The sequence below is a fragment of the Oreochromis aureus genome, linkage group 8 (assembly GCF_013358895.1).
Source record: "Oreochromis aureus strain Israel breed Guangdong linkage group 8, ZZ_aureus, whole genome shotgun sequence".
Classification (NCBI taxonomy): domain Eukaryota; kingdom Metazoa; phylum Chordata; class Actinopteri; order Cichliformes; family Cichlidae; genus Oreochromis; species Oreochromis aureus.
In genome coordinates, this window is record NC_052949.1 from 716,877 (window position 1) to 737,390 (window position 20,514).

The 20,514-nt window shown below is 50.5% G+C and overlaps 3 protein-coding genes across 13 annotated transcripts; all 3 read left to right on the forward strand.

Moving 5' to 3' along the window:
* The first annotated feature begins 148 nt into the window (after window positions 1-148).
* nudt13 (nudix (nucleoside diphosphate linked moiety X)-type motif 13) lies at window positions 149-4,490 on the forward strand. 11 transcript variants are annotated; one of them, XM_039616504.1, is made up of 9 exons: window positions 149-265; window positions 2,501-2,610; window positions 2,688-2,830; window positions 2,914-3,021; window positions 3,108-3,214; window positions 3,348-3,473; window positions 3,536-3,647; window positions 3,765-3,919; window positions 4,034-4,490. In XM_039616504.1, exons 2-9 carry the CDS (start codon window positions 2,528-2,530, stop codon window positions 4,220-4,222), a joined length of 1,023 nt encoding a protein of 340 aa, XP_039472438.1. In that variant the 5' UTR covers window positions 149-265; window positions 2,501-2,527; the 3' UTR covers window positions 4,223-4,490. The 11 variants fall into 11 exon arrangements, with proteins under 11 accessions (XP_039472438.1, XP_031603100.1, XP_039472437.1 ...); XM_031747240.2 differs by having other exon boundaries at window positions 173-265; window positions 2,343-2,610; XM_039616503.1 differs by lacking the exon at window positions 149-265 and adding an exon at window positions 274-629.
* A 600-nt stretch (window positions 4,491-5,090) lies between these two features.
* Window positions 5,091-7,830, forward strand: si:ch211-207i20.2 (uncharacterized protein LOC568537 homolog). The gene is made up of 5 exons (XM_031747238.2): window positions 5,091-5,585; window positions 5,906-6,065; window positions 6,143-6,201; window positions 6,277-6,373; window positions 6,446-7,830. The coding sequence occupies exons 1-5, from the start codon at window positions 5,436-5,438 to the stop codon at window positions 7,468-7,470; spliced, it is 1,491 nt and encodes a 496-aa protein (XP_031603098.1). The 5' UTR covers window positions 5,091-5,435; the 3' UTR covers window positions 7,471-7,830.
* Window positions 7,831-10,278: 2,448 nt separating this feature from the next.
* On the forward strand, window positions 10,279-20,514 carry noc3l (NOC3-like DNA replication regulator). The gene is made up of 21 exons (XM_039616486.1): window positions 10,279-10,696; window positions 14,809-15,013; window positions 15,101-15,227; window positions 15,325-15,479; window positions 15,561-15,632; window positions 15,759-15,889; window positions 15,965-16,126; window positions 16,225-16,318; window positions 16,402-16,577; window positions 16,650-16,778; window positions 16,864-16,995; window positions 17,627-17,707; window positions 17,798-17,898; window positions 17,982-18,054; window positions 18,156-18,219; window positions 18,644-18,715; window positions 18,798-18,979; window positions 19,322-19,453; window positions 19,752-19,846; window positions 19,976-20,060; window positions 20,145-20,514. Exons 1-21 carry the CDS (start codon window positions 10,688-10,690, stop codon window positions 20,274-20,276), a joined length of 2,409 nt encoding a protein of 802 aa, XP_039472420.1. The 5' UTR covers window positions 10,279-10,687; the 3' UTR covers window positions 20,277-20,514.

Sequence of the window (20,514 nt, forward strand, 5' to 3'; positions counted from 1 at the left end):
TAAATACATTTACATTTCAGTTCTATCATAACATATATTTATAATATATAAGCGATAAATTACACGAATGAATGAATAATAATATAATTATAATTCCTGTAAGTGCGGCGTTTGTCCTGCAGGGGGCGGTAGTTTTCTTGCTGTTATTGTCGTGCAGCAACATGAAAATAAGAGCAGAAGAAGAAGAAGAATCAGTAGCGTCAGAAGCTCCACGGGAAGGAAAGAGACTCACACCAGACTCCGTTCAAAAAGTGGCTGATTTAAGGTCAGAGCTGCAGGAACTGTGGGTGTAACTGCAGACGGTTACTGCAGGGTTCAAGGTGGAGGCTCCCTCTGCTGTGGGTGGGGTTAAAGGGCAGGTCACGTGATGATTGGCTCCAGCAGATTCTTGTCCAGGCCGTGACCAACTGATCAGCTGACTTCAGCAGCTTTTACAACAGCTGATTATTGGCTGAATGGGTCTAATCGACCTTTGACCTCACTCATCTGTTTCCAAGGCAAATGACATTAAAAGAAAATGCTCCTGTCCTTCCTGCACTGCATGCTGGGAGTGTGAGTGAGTTTGTTTGGGCTATATTTTCAGAACCTTTACACCCTGTGGTTGTTTGTTGGTTGTTCGTTGGTTAAAGGTAAGATAAGTTTATTTCACTGGGTTGGAGTTTCAGTTAACAGTTGTAGTGTAGACGTGGGGTGAAGCAGGCTCTGTCAGCTGCTGGAGAACAGGTGGGCCACGAGAACATCACTTACGGCTCTCGGAGGAACAAGGCCGTAGTTGTCGTTCTCCGTGACGAATGGTTGGTCCACCTTCATGGTGAAAGGAGCATCGTTGACTTGTTTATGGACGCTTCACCTTTATTCGTGCTTCAGCGCGAATCACCATGTCCGGTGATCTGATCCAAAAACAGCTGACCCGCTTTGGCAAGTTCGCCAGCGGGCTCGGGGTGGTTGGTCTCGGCTGTGATGACGGCAGGGTGCAGCACGTTCAGTCTGTACGGAGACAGGTGTGCGTTACCTGAGTGACCCTGCTGTATCATGTAAGGTTAAATATGAGAACGTGGTTTACACAGCTGGTAGTCTCGGTGCTGTGAGTGCAGCAACGTTGGCCATGAACGCTCATCAGGGCTGCACAATTAATTAGAGGCTGCGGAAAGAAGCTGTGGCACGCAGCAGACAGGTAACACTGTCAGCAACGACCTACCTGTGGGGTCAGCCGGTTACCTATGTGATGCTGCTGCAGGTGAGCAGCAGGCCCAGCTCAGTGCACGAACAGGAACAAGTGATACAGGATTTTCAGGTCACAGGATGATGAACAGCAGTCATAAAGTCTGTGCTGAGCGTCTTTTTAACAAACTGCACAGTAACTCAAACAGATAAGCAGTAGCTCGGTTATAGGAGTAGGCGGGGACTGGACACAGACCAGAAACACGGCAGAGAACGAGCTCACTGATGTGTGGAGAAAATAAACCCAGGAATTAAAATATACTCATGAGTCAAAGTGACAGTTGTCACTGTAAAAGCAGCCAGCTTAGACGGGGTTTTAACAGCAGTGATAAGGTCAGCAGCATCACCTGTGGGCTTCATCATCGGACCATCGTGCAGCAGTAGCACCGCAGCTGTGCTCGCATTAACAGTTCAGTGTTCAGGATGAGATTTTCTGTTAAGCTTTCAGTCTTTTTTGGAGCCAGTGGGTGTCGAGGAAAATCCCTTGAAATCGTTAACTCAGTGGGAAATCAGGAAAACTTGAATGAGAATCTTTTGTCTACAAACAATCTATATCAGCTACAGGAGGGAACAGTGGACACTGGGAAATGTGTGTTTTTTTCCTGCTTTTCCACCACTGCAGTGCTGCAGTAGAGGAGTGAACGTCTTTAACAGAACTTCGTTACTCGGTGCTCTGCAGTCAAGGTGGTGCGGTGCTTTTGCAGCAGGTTCTCCGAGAGGCAGCTGGAGGTCCTGGGGGGGGGGTCCATGGGTCCACCCTGCAACATTAGTGGGGTGGATGTCCCAGCTACATCACTCCAACAGTGGTCGGCTGCGAATGCTCATATTCCCCTCCCAAATACAGCAGCACAGCGGCCTTTCCAGCTTTCTCATTGGTCAGGCAAAGATGGGACTCATGCTAACCAGGAGAAAGAAAACGAGGGGAGCGCGGTCCACAGATGTTGACCTCGTGTTCGAGGGTCTGCTGTCTGACTGCTTATAAAACGGCAGCAGATCCTCTTTTCTGTTCATCGAGATGTTTCTGTGAAGACTGAACGCTGATCCTGTGCATCTGTGAACACATGAAGTAATATTTTCCCCTTTTTCTTTGTGTAACTGTTGACAAAGATTTGTTTCATCAGTCAAAGGTCAGAGGTCAAAGGTCTCCTCCTCTCTGAGGTCGTCAGTCACAGGTCCACACTGTCGGACTCTCTCTGGTGTCAGACCACAGAAGCTGTACCTGAGCGTTTGTCCTTCAGAGAACCAGGTGTGGAGGTCACCTGCTGTCACCTGTCTGCAGGTAGGAGACCCCGCCCACCTCAGAGCCATGCTGAGACCTCTGAGGCTCCTCCTCTCAGGCCTGCAAACGCAGCCGAGCCGCTGCTGCTCCAGCTTTGTGTCCAGGATGAGGTAACTCATTATTTTGCTCAATTACTGATCGATCAGTCGGTCGATCGATGGGCTGATCGGCTGATCTGTCCTTTCAGGTATGTGAACAGGCTGAAGGAGGATGACGAGGCGTGCACGGCAGCACTGAAGGATGGCTCCATCTTCCTCTTCCACCGCTTGTCTCCTCTGCTGCGATGCACTGACGTCGGAACCTTCAGCCCAGCAACTCTCACCTGCTCAGGTACAGAACCGAGACCGAGCGAGCAGCGCTGAGGACCTGACAGTCAGGTGACATTCCTGCTGAGACGCTTTTTCATGTTCCAGATGTGCAGTCGGTCCTACAGAGGCTCGGTTCAGATGGTTCGCCACTGAAGGAGGCAGTTCTGATTGGCTGTTCTGAGCAGAACCAGGCTCAGTTCTGTCTGGATGTCGGTGAGAACGATTGAAATCCAGATCCCTGCTTTGTGAGCTTGCCCAGCGCGGTGTTCCTGACTCTGGAGGTTCTGGTCTCTGTTCAGGCGAACTGGACCAGGCAGCGGTGGAGGAAGCCTCTCAGGGGACCTTCATCGATCTGAGGAAGGCCTTCTTTCTGCTGCCCGCAGCTGAGGCACCTCTAGTGTCCAAGGTGAGTGACTGCAGCTGACCTCTGATACCCACCTGTGCGATTCTGGTACCAAATCAGGAACGTTCCAGCATCATCCCACCAAACCGATACCGCCCTGGTAGAAGAGTCACACAGTGGTCTGTGTGTCCTGCAGGGTCAGGCGCTGCTGCGTTGGCATCAGAGCACCAGGTTCTGTGGCGCTTCGGGCCAGCCGACTCAACGAAACCGAGCAGGCAGCCAGAGGTTCTGCAGCAGCAGCTCCACCGTCTACTACCCGAAGGTAATGTCCTCGGTGCAGAACTGAACCAGAACTGAGCCGGGTCTGAATGTTTGTGTCTGCAGATGTCTGCGGTGGCGGTCGCCCTGGTGTCTGATGGGAAACGGTGTCTGCTGGGCCGCCAGCCATCCTTCCCACGCGGACTCTACAGCGCTCTGGCCGGCTTCTGTGACATGGGTCAGACTCACCTGTGTGTGTGTGTGTGTGTGTGTGTGTGTCCAACTCACCTATGTGTGTGTGTCTGTGTCCAACTCACCTGTGTGTGTGTGTGTGTGTGTGTGTGTGTGGTTCCAGGTGAGACCCTGGAGGAGGCGCTCTGCAGGGAGGTGGCGGAGGAGGTGGGTCTGGAGATCCAGAGCATCTCCTACAGCTCCTCGCAGCACTGGCCATTCCCGCACAGCTCCTTCATGCTGGGTTGCCATGCCTTGGTTAGCCCCGCCCACACTCAGGTGAGCTCACGGGTGATTATTGAGGTTGTGTAATCAGGATGAGGAGATGCAACTTCGGAGCTCCTCGTACTCACTGATGTAGTGTCATGTGGCATGCTCTCGTTTCCTGTGTAGCTGTGCGTGGACCGCTCAGAGCTGGAAGACGCTCGCTGGTTCACCGTGGACGAAATCACACGCGCCCTCCAGGTGAAGCCCAGGAGAGGCGACCCCCCCATCCTCTGGCTTCCGCCGAAACACGCCCTCGCCAACCGCCTCATCAGGGAGTGGGTGGAGCAGCAGTGGCAGAGCGAGGGCGGAGCATGATGGAGGCGGAGCTGCAGTCGGAGTCATCAGATCACACCTGAAACACGGATGTTTCACCTCTGCTCCTGAGATCTCACAGTTCAGAAGTCCATTCAGATTCTGTCTGATTTCAGCTTCCTTTGACCCTATTGAAAGAAGCTTTTAATGTGAAAAACATTCAGAACTACTTCCTGTCAGTCACGATAGGAAGCAGCTCGTGGACTCTGACCTGCTGATGTTTCCTCCAAACTGGTTTTAATTTTCAGTAAAAATCCCAGAATGGAAAAAAGCTTGTGCTCGGTTTCTTTTGTCTGAGAAAAAATCAGCAAACACCAGCGTTCACTCATCAAACATCCGATTTAACAAACGAGCTGTTCGAGGGGCGTTCAAGGCCGCGGTGTCTCACCTGTCCAGGTTTACCTGGGGGCTCGGAGGACAGATATGAACTCGGGTGGAAGAGAAACATTTTCACTGCTCTGCCTCTGCTCAGCTTTTATTTTGGTATTTCCTGTGAAACACTGGAGGGACATGATTGATCACTCTTCTTCTGTGGTATCTGTCCTCCAGGCTCGCTTAGGATGAAGCAGTTTGTGATGACAGGTTTGCTCTGCTCGTCCTCAGAGTGTGAGGGAGCTCCCAGGATAAATGAATCAGTTTGGTTTGTGAGATTCGTATCAGGACAATAAATAAACGAGACTGACCGCCCTGTGTGCAGCTTTGACCCAGAGTGACAGCACTGCTGAGAGTTAAAGAAAGTTAAACACGTTCTTCTCTGAAAACCAAAGATTTCTGTTTATCCATCATGTTTCTGATTGGATGGCTGTAAATGCAAAAAGAGCAAAACGTTTTTTATTGAAAGTGTTTGTTTGTTTGATTTTTAGATGAAAAAATAAATATATAATAAATAAATAATAATTAATAAATAATATTTAGCTCCTCGTTGGAGGCACAAACCGTAACATGTAACCTGATCCAGCCCAGAAACAAGCGGAACTACAGTCAGACATCCGTGAGCTCTGTCCGGATCACAGTTAGAAACGGAAGCGGCTTCCTGTTTGAACCGGAAGCCGGAGCAGCTCTCGGTGCAACCCCCCGTGTAGTTCGTGTCTGTGGGTCGGATCAGACTGGACTCGCGGTTCTTTCCTCCGGGCCTTCTGTCCTCTGAGTAACCGCTTAGAGCGGCTCGAGGTCCAGCTGATGGTCGGCAGGGCTCCGCGGCCTGTCAGCCCGCAGGATGAGCTTCTCCGCCGGCCTGCACACACAGCTGGCCGCCGTCATGGAGTCCCTCGTCCACGCTGCAGTGGCGGAGCTGAAGAAGCTGGTGGAGGCCGGAGAGGAGCCTACTCTGCCGGCCAGAGAGAGGACGGAGAGCCACGAGAGGATGGTGAGGAGCGGGGACTGGCTGGTGTGGCGGTGTAACTGGTGACCCAGACTAACTGGTGTGGTGGTGTAACTGGTGACCCAGTGTTGCTGGTGTGGTCGTGTGACTGGTTACTCAGTGTAACTGGTGTGGTGGTGTAACTGGTGGCCCAGTGTAGCTGGTGTGGTGGTGTATCTGGTGGCCAGGACTAACTGGTGTAATGGTGTAACTGGTGGCCCAGGCTAACTGGTGTGGTGGTGTGACTGGTGGCCCAGACTGTAGCTGGTGGTGGTTGTTTAGTTTTGACCATCGTCATGGTGACGGTGTGTGACCTCTGACCTCAGGTGCTGTTCGCCTCCATCATGGAGACTCTGGGGAACGAGGCTCTGGGGAAGATCCTCAACCTGCTGGATGAAGTCGGGCTGATGGTGGAGCCGCCATCGGGCCGCGGCACCCGGCGACCGCAGACGAGCATGCTCAACGTGCTCAGCAACGCCCACATCGGTAAGTAACGGCCCTGCCCGCAGACTCCACCCCCGAGCCTCAGTAACGTTGCTCTCGCTGTGTTGTGTTTGTGGCAGAGCTTGAGCACTCGTACGGACTCCGGCAGCAGGGCAGCGACTCGGCCACGCCCCCTCAGGTAAGCCTCCTGCTCTGACTCACCTGTGCTGCGTTCACTGACCGTGACTGATTGTATGTATTTGTGTCCCTGCAGGTCAGTTCGAAGGAGGAGGAGGAGGAGACGCCGCTGGTGCTGGCGGTCACCATTAAGGACGAGCACGGGAACATCGACCTGGGCGCCATCGCAGAGAGTGAGTGCTCGACTGCGGCAGGAAGTACGCCCGCATGTGTGACAGTCTGATCAGCTGTGCTTATTCCTTCAGGAGCCGAGGTGGAGGCGGCCCCGCCGGACGAGTCGGAGCAGCCGCTTTCCCCATCGAAGGTGGCGAGCCCAGGGGGCTTCGTGCTGGAGAGCGTCACCTGGAAGTACTTCACATGCACGGCGTGCGGGAAGTCCTTTTCGTCTCAGAGCAACCTCAAGACGCACCTGCGCGTGCACACGGGAGAAAAGCCATTCTTGTGCAGCGTGTGCGGCCGCGCCTTCCGCCAGCGGCAGGGCATGCAGAGCCACATGCGCACACACACGGGCGAGCGGCCCTTCGAGTGCCCGCAGTGCGGCAAACGCTTCTCCAAGCAGGGTCAACTGAAGGCGCACGCCGTCGTGCACACGGGCGAGAAGCCACACGCCTGCGACCAGTGCGGCCGCCGCTTTAATCTGCCGCAGAACCTGCAGCGCCACAAGCGGACGCACGCAGGCGCCAAGATCTTCGTGTGCAAGGCGTGCGGGAAGGGCTTCACACGCGCCGTCACGCTGCGCACGCACCAGCTGATCCATAGTGGCCAGAAGCCGTTCAGGTGTGAGCAGTGCCACAAAGCATTCCGGCACGCCGTCAACCTCAGGAACCACCAGCGCACACACAGCGGCGCCCGCCCCTTCGCCTGCGACCTCTGTGGGAAGAGCTTCCGGCAGGCGGTGAACCTCAAGATCCACCGCCGCACGCACACGGGCGAGCGGCCATTCTGCTGCCGCCAGTGCGGGAAGACGTTCAGCCAACAGAGCAGCCTGATCTCGCATGGGCGCACGCACTCCGGCGAGAAGCCGTTCGCGTGCGGTGCATGCGACAAGAAGTTCAACAACAGCAACAGCCTGAAGCTGCACACGCGGGTGCACACGGGCGAGAAGCCGTACGCCTGCGACGTCTGCGGCAAGAGCTTCAGCCAGGGCAGCCACCTGCGCACGCACAAGCGCCACCTGCACGCCGGCGGGAAGCAGTATATCTGCGACCGCTGCGGCAAACGCTACGCCGACCAGCGCAACCTGAAACTGCACAAGTGCGGCTACGCCTGAAGGGTTTGGACGACTTGTGTGTGCAGAGGGCGGGGCCTCTGATTCGGCAAACAGACTCTGGCTGTTCCTTACACTGATTGGTCGCAATCTGAGTCCTTGGATTTTCTTGATGTTTTATGATTTTGAAGGAAATTTTTTCATGTTTCAGAGACACGATGGACTGCAGACACCTGTGCAGGAGCACACCTGTCCACCTGCTGCCTTAATGGGATGGCGCGCCGCTTCAGCTTACGCATGACGTCATCACTGAGGTCACTGTGCACACTGATAGTACTCAGATGTCAACTTTAATTTGAAAAGGTTTTGATGACATGAAGTGACCTTTCAAAATAAAATAAAAAGTTTATTTTTGTTCTGAAATGTTTGTTTATGATTTTTATGAAGTGACGTAAGAAGACAAACATCCTGCAGGACGGATCCATGAATAATAAAAATAATTATGATCAATAAAAAGTGTTGGTGATGAATCTGAGGAGCACGAGGTGGGCGACTCGGTCTGCAGCTTCCTGTTTCATCAGCAGGTGCAGCACACCTGTCCGCACATTCCTGAGGCCCATCGAAAATAAAGTATAAAAAGTTCAATGAGAAAAATAAATGTTAATACTTTAAAAGGCAGGGGCGGGTGGTTTGGGTGTGATGTCAGCGAGCGCCGCACAGAGTGCCGCCGTTATGTGAATCGCAGTCGACTCAGATTAAAGTACAATTCACTTTTCTGTTTCTATTTTTCCTCTGAAACTCCGGCTCACAGAGGAATGGTAAATTATGTGAATCGCGCTTTTCAGTCGACTCAGATTTACAAAGTACAATTCACTTTTCTGTTTCTATTTTCCTCTGAAACTCCGGCTCACAGCCAGGAAGGCGAACACCAGGTCACCTGCTCTGCCACCTGAGCTACAGCCACCCCTGTAACCGGAGTTTCTGCAGTCCCCTTCTGACCTCACCTTTGATCCGTTTCTGTTCATTCACAAAGTGCATTCTGGGCAAACTTCAGGTGTCAGCCTGCGGGGCAGGTGAAGGGTCATCCTCCAGCTGTTGTTGTCGGGGTTTTTTTGTTTTTTTTTATTGTACAAATTAACAAATATAGCGCATATCTTACAAATCAAAAAGAAAGCATTCAACACCATCGTTCCCTCGAAGCTGGACAGGAAACTGCAGGATCTAGGACTAAGCAGCTCCCTCTGCAGCTGGATCCTTAACTTCCTGTCTGACAGACGCCAAGTGGTCAGACTGGGCAGCACCACCTCATCCCCCATCACACTGAACACTGGTGCTCCACAGGGGTGTGTACTGAGCCCTCTCCTGTACTCACTCTACACCCACGACTGCACGGCCACTAACAACTCCAACATCATTGTGAAGTTTGCGGACGACACTACAGTGGTGGGTCTTATCACCAACAGTGATGAGGCGGCCTACAGGGAGGAGGTCAGCGCCTGACCCACTGGTGTCAAGACAACCATCTCACCCTCAACGTCGCAAAGACAAAGGAGTTGATAGTGGACTTCCGGAGGTGCAGAGGAGTACACACCCCATCACCATCAACGGCGCCGCTGTGGAGAGAGTGAGCAGCTTCCGCTTCCTTGGTGTACATCTGGCTGAGGATCTTACGTGGTCAGTACACATAGACAAAACAGTGAAGAAGGCGCAGCAGCGCCTCTTCTTTCTCAGGAGACTGAAAAGATTCGGCATGAGCCCCGCATCCTCAGGACCTTCTATCGCTGTGCCATTGAGAGCATCCTCACTGGATGCATCACCACCTGGTATGGCAACAGCACCGCTTACAACCGCAAAGCTCTCCAGAGAGTAGTGCGGTGTGCTGAACGGATAATTGAGGTGAGCTTCCCTCCTCCAAGACATCTACAGGAAGCGGTGCCTGAGGAAAGCGGGAGGATCATCAAGGACTCCAGTCACCCCAGCCACAAACTGTTCAGACTACTTCCATCAGGAAGGAGGTTCTGCAGCATCTGGTCCCGTACCAGCAGACTGAGAGACAGCTTTTTCCACCAGGCCATCAGACTGCTGAACACGTCATAGACACCTCACCCTCACTACTGGAACTTCAACATTATGCACTCCATACTGTACATTAATGCCACTGTTTTGCACATACCAACCTCTGTATATTTTATATATCTTATTTTATTGTTTACTTTATTTCATTTGTAAAACATGTATATATACACACTCACACACACACACATGTAGAAAAACATATTTAGTACACACGTTCAGTAATGTATATACCTTTATATATTGCACATATATTTATTACTTTTTAGATTAGCCATTTTTATATTTTGCTTGTTTTACGTTATTGTATTTTTGCACAACTCTGTTGCTTGTGAAGCTCGCACACAAGAATTTCACTCACATGTACTGTACCAGTGTACCTGCACATGTGACGTGACAATAAAAGTGATTTGATTTGATTTGATAAATGTACAAGTATAAGTGGTTAAGAACAAAGCAGCCATCGAACAGAGAACAAAAGAAAGGAACAGTATAGGTCAGAGATAATATAAAGCAGCATACAATTACATTAAATGACCTTCCTTATAAAGTGAGATACAAAATAAAAAAAAATTAAAAAAAAGTAATAATAATAAAAAAAAGAAAAGTACGCACATACAATCTAGCTACATTAGTTGAAAAGCAGCATCAAAAATTCAACTAAGTTGTGAGCTTTATTTAAATTACACTTGTCTAATGAATCCTCCAGCTGTTGTTAGTCTACTGAATGCAGAGTCATATGTTCCGTGTCACATGACTTATTCAACCTCAGGTCCTCAAGAAGGTTTCAAGGTCCTGGAAGGTGCATAGAGAACACATCCAGAAAGCATGGCAGGACCTCGGGGAGTCTGAATCCGAGGGAAAATAATCAGATTACACCCACACACACACTCTTTCTCTTGAGTCTGTTTGAAGCAACATCGGTAAATCTCCCCGTGGAGGCCTCACGGAGAGCCGTAGGGCGTCTGAGGCGCGCTCCAGTCCAGCAGGGGGGAAAAAACTGGTCCTGTCCTCCGGCCGCTGGGGGCGCTGTCCTCCCATCACAGCAGGGCTGTTACTTTTCTGTTTCCGGGTCCTTAGAGAGCAACGTGTGGAGGTAACCCGCATCTCGGCACCAAAACACTCCGACACTCCAAACCAAAGTGACCGAGCAGGAGCAACTGCAGTCCGGCCTGACACAGCGGAGACACCGGAACATCCTGCAGCCATGGGCCCGGTGAGTGAGAGGCTTGAATCCGCCGTTTAATGAACGGAGTCTGGTCTAAGAGAACAAACATGCTTAAAGCTCCTGTGTCCTCACAGCCCACCGCCAGAGTCCACAGAAAAACCCACGATTTTAGAGTCAGACCCCAAAATAACGCGGCATTGAACGGAGTGTGGTCCGAGCACACACGGTGATGGCTCCTCCATCAGAGCCTCATGCTGCTTTACAGCATCACAAACGGTCACGTGGAAGGATTCACAGTGTCTGATGGTCTGCCCGGAGTCAGCCACTCTGTGTCCCCACTCAGGAAAGAAACACACCTCATCATCCACCCAGCGACGTAGCACATGTAGTATCCTGTAGTACCAGGCAGTATGGGGTAGTACTGTGTAGTGTGAGGTAGTACTGTGTAGTGTGAGGTAGTACTGTGAGGTAGTACTGTGAGGTGGTGTGTGTGTGAGTGTAGTACTGTGTGTGGTGTGAGGTAGTACTGTGTGGTGTGAGGTAGTGTGAGGTAGTACTGTGTAGTGTGAGGTAGTACTGAGGTAGTGTGATGTAGTGTGAGGTAGTACTGTGTAGTGTGATGTAGTGTGAGGTAGTACTGTGTAGTGTGATGTAGTGTGAGGTAGTACTGTGTAGTGTGATGTAGTGTGAGGTAGTACTGTGTAGTGTGATGTAGTGTGAGGTAGTACTGTGTAGTGTGAGGTAGTGTGAGGTAGTGCTGTGTAGTGTGAGGTAGTGTGAGGTAGTACTGTGTAGTGTGAGGTAGTACTGTGTAGTGTGAGGTAGTACTGTGTAGTGTGTGAGGTGAGGTACTGTGTAGTGTGAGGTAGTACTGTGTAGTGTGTAGTGTGAGTGTACTGTAGTACTGTGAGTGTGGTGTGAGGTAGTACTGTGTAGTGTGTGTAGTGTGTAGTGTGAGGTAGTGTGTGTGAGTGTGATGTAGTGTGAGGTAGTACTGTGTAGTGTGTACTGTGTAGTGTGAGGTAGTGCTGTGTAGTGTGATGTAGTGTGAGGTAGTACTGTGTGATGTGTGAGGTAGTACTGTGTAGTGTGATGTAGTGTGAGGTAGGCTGTCGGTGTGGTGTGAGGTCGGATGACTGTGTAGAAAACGCCTATCGTTCATGTACGCTATCGCTTGTGAGGTGGTGTTGCAAGGTAGTGTGTTTACGGCAATGTTTTTCATCATTTTGATGGTCACTGTAGTGGCTATATTAGTTTGAGGTAGTACTGTGTGGTGTGAGGTAGTACCACACTACAGTGTGAGGTAGCGCTGTGTTGTTTAGTACTGTGTAGTGTAGCAACAACGAGGTAGTACTGTGTGGTGTCCGGTACTGTGTGTAGTGTCCAGGTAAACCTGTGGTGTAAAGCTCAAGATCCTGTTGAGGTGTTTTCAGGTAAAACAAGTGTAGTGAAAGATGCAGAGGTAGTACTGGATGAGAAGGTAAAACTGAGTGGTGTGAGGTAGTAAAAAATAAACCTTAGACTCAAACGTTAGAACAGACTTGTGTGTGAGGTAGTACTGTGTGGTGTAGGTAGTCACTGTGTGGTGGCTGCCGGTATGTGTAGTACGCCTAAAATGTATAGTTCCATGCATCAGTTAAAACTGTGTCGTGTGAGGTACACTGTGTACTGACGTAGTGCTGGAAACACTTGGTGCAAGTCGAGATGCCCGAGATTCACAGAATTTACAGGTGGTGTTACATTTTGTAATGTGTAGTGTGATGTAGTGTGAGGTAGATGTCTGGTGTGAGGTGGGATGTGAGATTTTGGTCAGTGTGCACAGCTGTAGTGTGAGGTAGTACTGTGTACTGTGATGTAGTGTGAGGTAGTACTGTGTAGTGTGAGGTAGTACTGTGTGTGTGTGAGGTAGTACTGTGTAGTGTGGTGTACTGTGTGAGGTAGTAGTGTGAGGTGTACTGTGTAGTGTGAGGTAGTACTGTGTGGCGTGTGTAGTGAGGTAGTACTGTGTAGTGTGAGGTAGTACTGTGTAGTGTGATGTAGTGTGAGGTAGTACTGTGTAGTGTGAGGTAGTACTGTGTAGTGTGAGGTAGTACTGTGTAGTGTGATGTAGTGTGAGGTAGTACTGTGTAGTGTGATGTAGTGTGAGGTAGTACTGTGTAGTGTGAGGTAGTACTGTGTAGTGTGATGTAGTGTGAGGTAGTACTGTGTAGTGTGAGGTAGTACTGTGTAGTGTGATGTAGTGTGAGGTAGTACTGTGTAGTGTGAGGTAGTACTGTGTAGTGTGATGTGTGTACTGTGTAGTGTGATGTAGTGTGTGTAGTGTGAGGTAGTACTGTGTAGTGTGATGTAGTGTGAGGTAGTACTGTGTAGTGTGAGGTAGTACTGTGTAGTGTGTAGTGTGAGGTAGTGTGTGTAGTGTGAGGTAGTACTGTGTAGTGTGAGGTAGTACTGTAGTGTGATGTAGTGTGAGGTAGTACTGTGTAGTGTGATGTAGTGTGAGGTAGTACTGTGTAGTGTGAGGTAGTACTGTGTAGTGTGATGTAGTGTGAGGTAGTGCTGTGTAGTGTGAGGTAGCTGTGTGTGGTGTGCTGTAGTGGTGTGGTGTACTGTGTGTGAGGTAGTGAGTGTAGTGAGTGTAGTGTGTGAGGTAGTACTGTGTAGTGTGAGGTAGTACTGTGTAGTGTGATGTAGTGTGAGGTAGTACTGTGTGTGTGAGGTAGTACTGTGTAGTGTGAGGTGGTACTGTGTAGTGTGTGAGGTAGTGTGAGGTAGTACTGTGTGTGATGTGTGTGGTAGTGCTGTGTAGTGATGTAGTGTGTGTGTGAGGTAGTACTGTGTGGTGTGATGTGAGGTAGTGCTGTGTAGTGTGATGTAGTGTGAGGTAGTACTGTGTAGTGTGATGTAGTGTGAGGTAGTGCTGTGTAGTGTGATGTAGTGTGAGGTAGTGCTGTGTAGTGTGATGTAGTGTGAGGTAGTACTGTGTAGTGTGAGGTAGTACTGTGTAGTGTGATGTAGTGTGAGGTAGTACTGTGTAGTGTGATGTAGTGTGAGGTAGTACTGTGTAGTGTGAGGTAGTGCTGTGTAGTGTGATGTAGTGTGAGGTAGTACTGTGTAGTGTGATGTAGTGTGAGGTAGTACTGTGTAGTGTGATGTAGTGTGAGGTAGTGCTGTGTAGTGTGATGTAGTGTGAGGTAGTGCTGTGTAGTGTGATGTAGTGTGAGGTAGTGCTGTGTGGTGTGATGTAGTGTGAGGTAGTGCTGTGTAGTGTGATGTAGTGTGAGGTAGTGCTGTGTGGTGTGATGTAGTGTGAGGTAGTGCTGTGTAGTGTGATGTAGTGTGAGGTAGTACTGTGTAGTGTGATGTAGTGTGAGGTAGTACTGTGTAGTGTGTGTAGTGTGAGGTAGTGCTGTGTGTGAGTGTGAGGTAGTGCTGTGTAGTGTGAGGTAGTGTGAGGTAGTACTGTGTAGTGTGATGTAGTGTGAGGTAGTACTGTGTGTGTGTGTGATGTAGTGTGAGGTAGTACTGTGTAGTGTGAGGTAGTACTGTGTAGTGTGATGTAGTGTGAGGTAGTACTGTGTAGTGTGATGTGAGGTAGTGAGGTAGGTGTGATGTAGTGTGAGGTAGTACTGTGTAGTGTGGTGTAGTACTGTGTGTGATGTAGTGTGAGGTAGTGCTGTGTAGTGTGATGTAGTACTGTGTAGTGTGTGATGTAGTACTGTGTAGTGTGATGTAGTGTGAGGTAGTACTGTGTAGTGTGATGTAGTGTGAGGTAGTACTGTGTAGTGTGATGTAGTGTGAGGTAGTGCTGTGTAGTGTGAGGTAGTGTGAGGTAGTGCTGTGTAGTGTGAGGTAGTGCTGTGTAGTGTGAGGTAGTGCTGTGTAGTGTGATGTAGTGTGAGGTAGTACTGTGTAGTGTGAGGTAGTGTGAGGTAGTACTGTGTAGTGTGAGGTAGTATTGAGGCGGCAGAGCCTCTGAGCTCCACGCCCACAGTGAGTCCAGTAAACCAGCAGCTCGAGACGCTGAGCTTGTCTCTGATTGGGGGGTTTAGAGTCGGGTCACACCACGTCAGGTGTTCACAGGATCCAACCCAGAGCCTGCATGGACCGTGACATCATCGCTGCCGATAACACCTTTCCTTCTTTCCTCTGACGCTCCGCAGCCTCGCTCGAAGAAGCGGCGGCCGACGTTTCGCCGCCTGCTGAAGACGAGCGGCGTGAAGCTGGAGAACAAGCTGAAGAACCGCCAGCTGAAGCAGCAGAACGTCGCCAAGAAGCAGCGCAAGGAGCAGAAGAGGCTGAGGCAGGCGGTGAAGGGCGCCGCCGGCGACACGCCCCGCCCCCTGGAGACGTACAGGAAGAGACCAGGTGACGGCAAATGATCATGTGATTACTAATGTCTGCTGTAAACCAATCAGAGACCAGAACTGTCTGACCCTGCTCCTGCTTGTACAGAGGAGGAGGAGGAGGAGGAGGAGTTTCTGGAGAGCCTGCCCACAGACATGATGGAGCAGGAAGACCTGCAGCAGATGACCGCCATGGCTCGCCAGGCGTCCTTCATCACCAGGGACCTGTCGTCATGGTAACTCCAACACACACACAAACCATATTTAGATACAGAAGCAGGTGTGATGCGCAGTGACTGAGGTGCGTTTGTGTGATGCTGCGGGGTGTCCCAGCGGGCCGGTGCATGGTGGGAGGAAGCGGAAATCGGACGTAGCTCGCAGCTACGAGAAGGTTCCCAGGAAGATGGCGAGGACGGAGGAGAAGGAAGTGATCCACCTGCTGCCGATCAAAGACAAGACGGGCGTGATCCCACAGAGCGTCGAGAGGGGTACGGCACGCTGCGTTAATCGCTGATCGATCTGATTGGTTCTCTGTGGCTGTGTTGAAACGTCTCCCTCTGTTCTTTCAGTGGTGGAGAAGCAGCCGGAGGAGGAGGAGCAGGGGGAGGAGCAGGAGGAGGAGCCTGATGACGTCGACACAGGTATGAAAAGCAGTCAGAACTTTTGGAACAAGAATAACTCTGAAGCGTCCCCAGGCACGGCGGGTTAAACGCCTCCGTGACGAAGCTGAGGCGTCCTCTCATCGCTGCCACATGTCCTCCGTGCAGAGGCGGAGCCACCGAGCTGCCAGGAGATGACACCGGCGCAGAGAGAGCGGCTCAGGAATCAGAAGCTGAACGAGAGGAAGCTGACCATCGCCGGCCTGGCGTCGGCCATTGTGTCGGACCCCATCGGCAGCGTAAGGCCAGGCACCGCTCTGGGATCGAGCTCGTGGCGTGTATGTGTGTGTTTAATGTGACGTCGTGTGTGACAGATAAAGCGCGTGAAGGAGCTGAGGGGGATGCTGATGGAGGCCGACCCCAGCGTGGCGGTGACGGTCAGGAAGCTGGTGATGGTTTCTTTGATGGAGGTCTTCAAAGACATCGCCCCCACCTACAGGATCCGACCTCTGACCTCGGCAGAGAAGGCCGCTAAGGTGCGTTTGTGAGTTTGTTTATATAGGGAGCGCCCGGCGGCAGGTCGCCACGGTCGCCATGTTTTAACCTGCTGTTTCTGCCACTCGCCGTCTTTCAGGTGAAGAAGGAGACGCAGGTGCTCCGAGAGTTCGAGGAGGGTTTGGTGAGTCAGTACAAGTTCTACCTGGAGGACCTGGAGCAGACTGTCAAAGGTACGCCACCGTCACCATAGCAACAGCCACACACTGACACCCGCACACCTCACGGCGCCCTGACCGCTCATCTCCGCCCACAGACTGGAAGCAGAAGAAGAAGAAGCGCAGTCAGGCGGTGGCGCTGCAGGCGTACGGCGGGCTGGCCGAGGTCGCCGTCCGCTGCCTGTGCGAGCTGCTCGTCGCTCTGCCTCACTTCAACTTCCACAACAACATTGTGGTCGTCCTGGCGCCGCTGATGAACGACTCCACCAAGAAGGTGAGTCTCACGGGCGCCGCGGCACAGACCGTCGGCATTGTGCGACGCCTTCACGTGCTCTTTGTGTTTCAGGTGTCCGGCATGTGCTGTGACGCGTTCAGGAAGCTCTTCCAGCAGGACAGAGTGGGCGGGGCCTCGCTGGCCACGGTGCGAGTTATCTCCGGCCTCGTGAAGAGCCTGAACTACAACGTCCGACCCGAGGTAACGAACGAAACGTATCCGGGCCACGCCCACTCCAAGAATACATACATTTTTAATCAGACGCTGTTAACTCCGCCCCCTCCAGCTGCTGCGGACGCTGCTGAGTCTGAGGATTAAAGAGGTGGAGATGAAGAAGGACATCGAGGCTGCGGCACCAAAGAAGAAGTTCATGACCAACAAGGAGAGGAAGAAGAACCTGTCGAGGATGCAGAGGAAGGTAAACCCTCGCACCCGAGTCCTTATTGGTTGTTTCAGCGGTCGGCTCCGCCCCCGACAGCCTGTTAACGAGGCCTCGTTCATTTTAAAGGCTGGAGCTGCAGCGGCAGACGAACAGTGAGAAAAACTCAGGCTTTAGAAACAAGAACGCGTGTTCGTTAAAACGTTTCTGCCAGCTTCAGAAACGTCAGCACAAAGAGATAATCTGTAAATGTTCACAAGGTAAAAAAATAATCCAAATATGAGTGAAACATGTTAAAAAATCTTTTTTAATTTAAAATAATAAACTCCAAACATAATAATGTGAAAATAAGAGAATGTATCAATGAAACATTAATAAAATATTAACTGGGGCAAAATATAAAAATCAATTCTTACAATAACCTGAGGAAATATTAGCAAAGTAACAAAGACACGAGAAGAACATGTGAGTCAGAATAAAATGTTACTAAATGTTCGTGCTGATTCACTAAAGTCTTTATGAGAATTAATAAAAGAAGCATTAAAAACTTCCTCTGTGATGAGCTGATGCTCAGGGATTTCTCAGTCCGTCCAGCAGGTGGCAGTGAGAGACACCAACCCGTGTGTGTGTGTGTGTGTGTGTGTGTGTGTGTGTGTGTGTGTGTGTGTAGTGGAAGAAGGCTGAGGAGAAGCTGGAGAAGGAGCTGCTGGAGGCCGAAGCCTCAGAGAGCAAAGACAAGAAGATCAAGCTGGTGAGTTGAAAGGTCACGAGCATGTATGGTGAGAGGAAGGACACTCCTCCTCCTCCTCCTCCTCCTCACCCCTCTGCTCTTCCTCTCCAGCACACAGAGACGCTGAACATCGTCTTCCTCATTTACTTCAGGATTTTGAAGAAGGCTCAGAAATCAGTTCTTCTCCCTGCAGTTCTGGAGGGGCTCGCCAAGTACGACACACACACACACACACACACACACACACACTCTGTAATACTACTATAGTGCTGAATATGATGTCATTTCCTGTCAGTTTTGCTCACCTCATCAACCTGGAGTTCTTTGATGACCTGCTCAACGTGCTGCAGGACCTCATCCAAGCAGGAGTGAGTGCTCATATTTGACCCCGCCCCCTGCAGAGTCACCTGCTAGTTTGGTGTCACAAATAGTTCTTTATTTATTTTTGTTTCTTTATTTATATCTGCAGGATTTGTCCAATAAGGAGACGCTGCACTGCATCCAGACCGTCTTCACCATCCTGTCAGGACAAGGTCAGACTCTGTGTGTGTGCTCGTATATCTGACTTGTGAAGACCTTAGTCTGATGTAGACCTTTGAGGCCATTTTAAATATATTTGTTATATGATCACAAGAAGTCAGGACCTTCTTTGTGTATCAATGTCGAGACATTTGTGGAGCTGCAATAACGAGTTGTTTTAAAGGTTCAGACTTGGATTGTAGTCCTGGGAATATAGAATGTAAGGGTCCCCTCACAGTGACATAGACAAACATATGTGTTCGTGTTAGAGGCACATGTGCAGCACTGTTCAGCAATAGCACTGACCAGAGTTTATTCTCACTGAGATAGACCAATAAATTATTTTAACAAACTCTTTGAAAAGTCAGGTGTGTTTCCTACACATGATGTCACTTCCTGTTGAGTTTCCTGGATCAATAAAGTTTGTTTGTGTATCAGGTGACGTCCTGAACATCGACCCGCTCAACTTTTACTCTCAGTTATATAAACTGCTGCCCAGGCTCCACGCAGGTCAGTTAGCCTCACTTTGAACCGGCAGTATGACATCACAGGTCACATGATTGTTTTAACAGCCACGCTTTGAATCCCTCAGGGGGGCCCAATGATGACGCCATCATTGTACTGCGGTGTCTGGACGCAATGCTGACCCGCCGCAGGAAGCAGGTGACCCTACAGAGGGCGATGGCGTTTGTCAAAAGGCTGAGCACGATCAGTCTGCACGTAATGCCCAACGCCAGCGTGGGAATTCTTGCCACCAACCGAGCCACGATGCATGTGAGTCTGGACATCCTGTCTTCCTCCCCTCATCCCCAACCGCTCTCTCAGATGGCCGACCCTCCCTGAGCAGAACTCTTCCCCGCCCCGGTCAATGAGTGCTTACTCATAGATCGTGATTTCAGGGGTTTTCTCTGTTTTCGTGTTAGTGTTGCTCTTTACATTACAACATGAAGCACCTCGACGTGACTGTTGTCATGATTTGTTGCTGTATAAATGAAATTGAGCTGAATTCAGTCACTTGAAAAGACAGGTGTGGTCACCTAACAGCTGCTCGGTAATTCAGGTAGTTGTACAGGTAGAAGTTTGACGTGTGTGTGTGTGTGTGTGTGTCTTTCTCAGTCCTTCCCCAAGTGTGACTTCCTGCTGGACAACGAGATTCAGGGCAGTGGGTTCTACCTGCCGGAGCTCGACGAACCTGAACACTGCAACGCTCAAAACACAGCACTGTGGGAGCTACACACACTGCAGGTATACACACACACACACACACAAACACTGCACACACACACTGCACAACGCACACACACTGTGGGAGCACACACACACTGCAGATACACACACACACACACACACTGCAGACGCACACACACACACACACACACACACACACACACACACACACACACACAGGTATACACACACACAGGACACACACACACACACACACACACATGTGCACACACACGCTCTTTCTGAATGCAACACACACAGCACACGTGGTGTTTGTGCTCATGTGTTTTCATGTAGACACCTGCGCGCGCTTTACCACCATTACCACCCCGTCGTGCGGCGGTTTGCAGTCCACCTGAGTCAGGGCGCTCCCTCTGAAGGCTCGGCGGCGCTCAGTGTGGAGCTGAGTCGCAGGTACACACACACACACACACATCACCTGTGTTTAATCAGAAAGCTCAGCCTGTGTGAGGATCAGTGAAAACGGTGTACTGCGCCTTTAAAAGTTCAGTTTTTCTGAAGTGTGAACGTTGCCCCCTGCAGGTCATCTGTGGAGCTGTTTGACGACTACAGCATCAAGGATATGACCTTTAACCCCCCTGTAGCATCACCAAGCCTCAAGAAGAAGGTTTGAAAGTCAAACTAAAATATTTTAAAGTTTAGTGAGTCATGTGACTGATTGATGACCGACTATCGCTTTGCTTTGTGTCAGGATCATTTTGTGGTCGGAGCGACGCTGCTTGACGCCGAGTTGCAGAGAAGAATCGAGTGCGCCCTGACCCCCGCCAAGGACACACAGCTGGACTTTACTGCAGCGCACACACACAAAACCACCCAGCACTGACACACACACACATAAAATAAAACAACATTTTATGGCCATCAGGAGAGGAAGACCTTCAAAATAAAAGCCCAAAGTGTCTTCAGGGGAGGAGTTGGACTGTTTTCATCATGTTGATGTGAAGAGTTGTGATGTTGGGCAACCTGATGAGTCGATGCGGGGTGCCCAGTTTGATTGCCATGACTACGCTGTTTAAATGTCAGATATTAAAAATAAAGACCAGAAAAACTCTTCTTTAACA

Bases quoted from the DNA above. Each gene is read 5' to 3' on its own strand.
- noc3l (XM_039616486.1), top strand. The intron at 15,480-15,560 runs GTACGGCACGCT...CTGTTCTTTCAG, and splicing joins CCCACAGAGCGTCGAGAGGG to TGGTGGAGAAGCAGCCGGAG. The intron at 17,899-17,981 runs GTACGACACACA...ATTTCCTGTCAG, and splicing joins GTTCTGGAGGGGCTCGCCAA to TTTTGCTCACCTCATCAACC.
- si:ch211-207i20.2 (XM_031747238.2), top strand. From the start codon at position 5,436: ATGAGCTTCTCCGCCGGCCTGCACACACAGCTGGCCGCCGTCATGGAG. The intron at 6,066-6,142 runs GTAAGTAACGGC...TGTTTGTGGCAG, and splicing joins GCTCAGCAACGCCCACATCG to AGCTTGAGCACTCGTACGGA. The intron at 6,202-6,276 runs GTAAGCCTCCTG...GTGTCCCTGCAG, and splicing joins ACTCGGCCACGCCCCCTCAG to GTCAGTTCGAAGGAGGAGGA.
- nudt13 (XM_039616497.1), top strand. From the start codon at position 502: ATGACATTAAAAGAAAATGCTCCTGTCCTTCCTGCACTGCATGCTGGG. The intron at 3,022-3,107 runs GTGAGAACGATT...GTCTCTGTTCAG, and splicing joins TCAGTTCTGTCTGGATGTCG to GCGAACTGGACCAGGCAGCG. The intron at 3,920-4,033 runs GTGAGCTCACGG...TTTCCTGTGTAG, and splicing joins TTAGCCCCGCCCACACTCAG to CTGTGCGTGGACCGCTCAGA.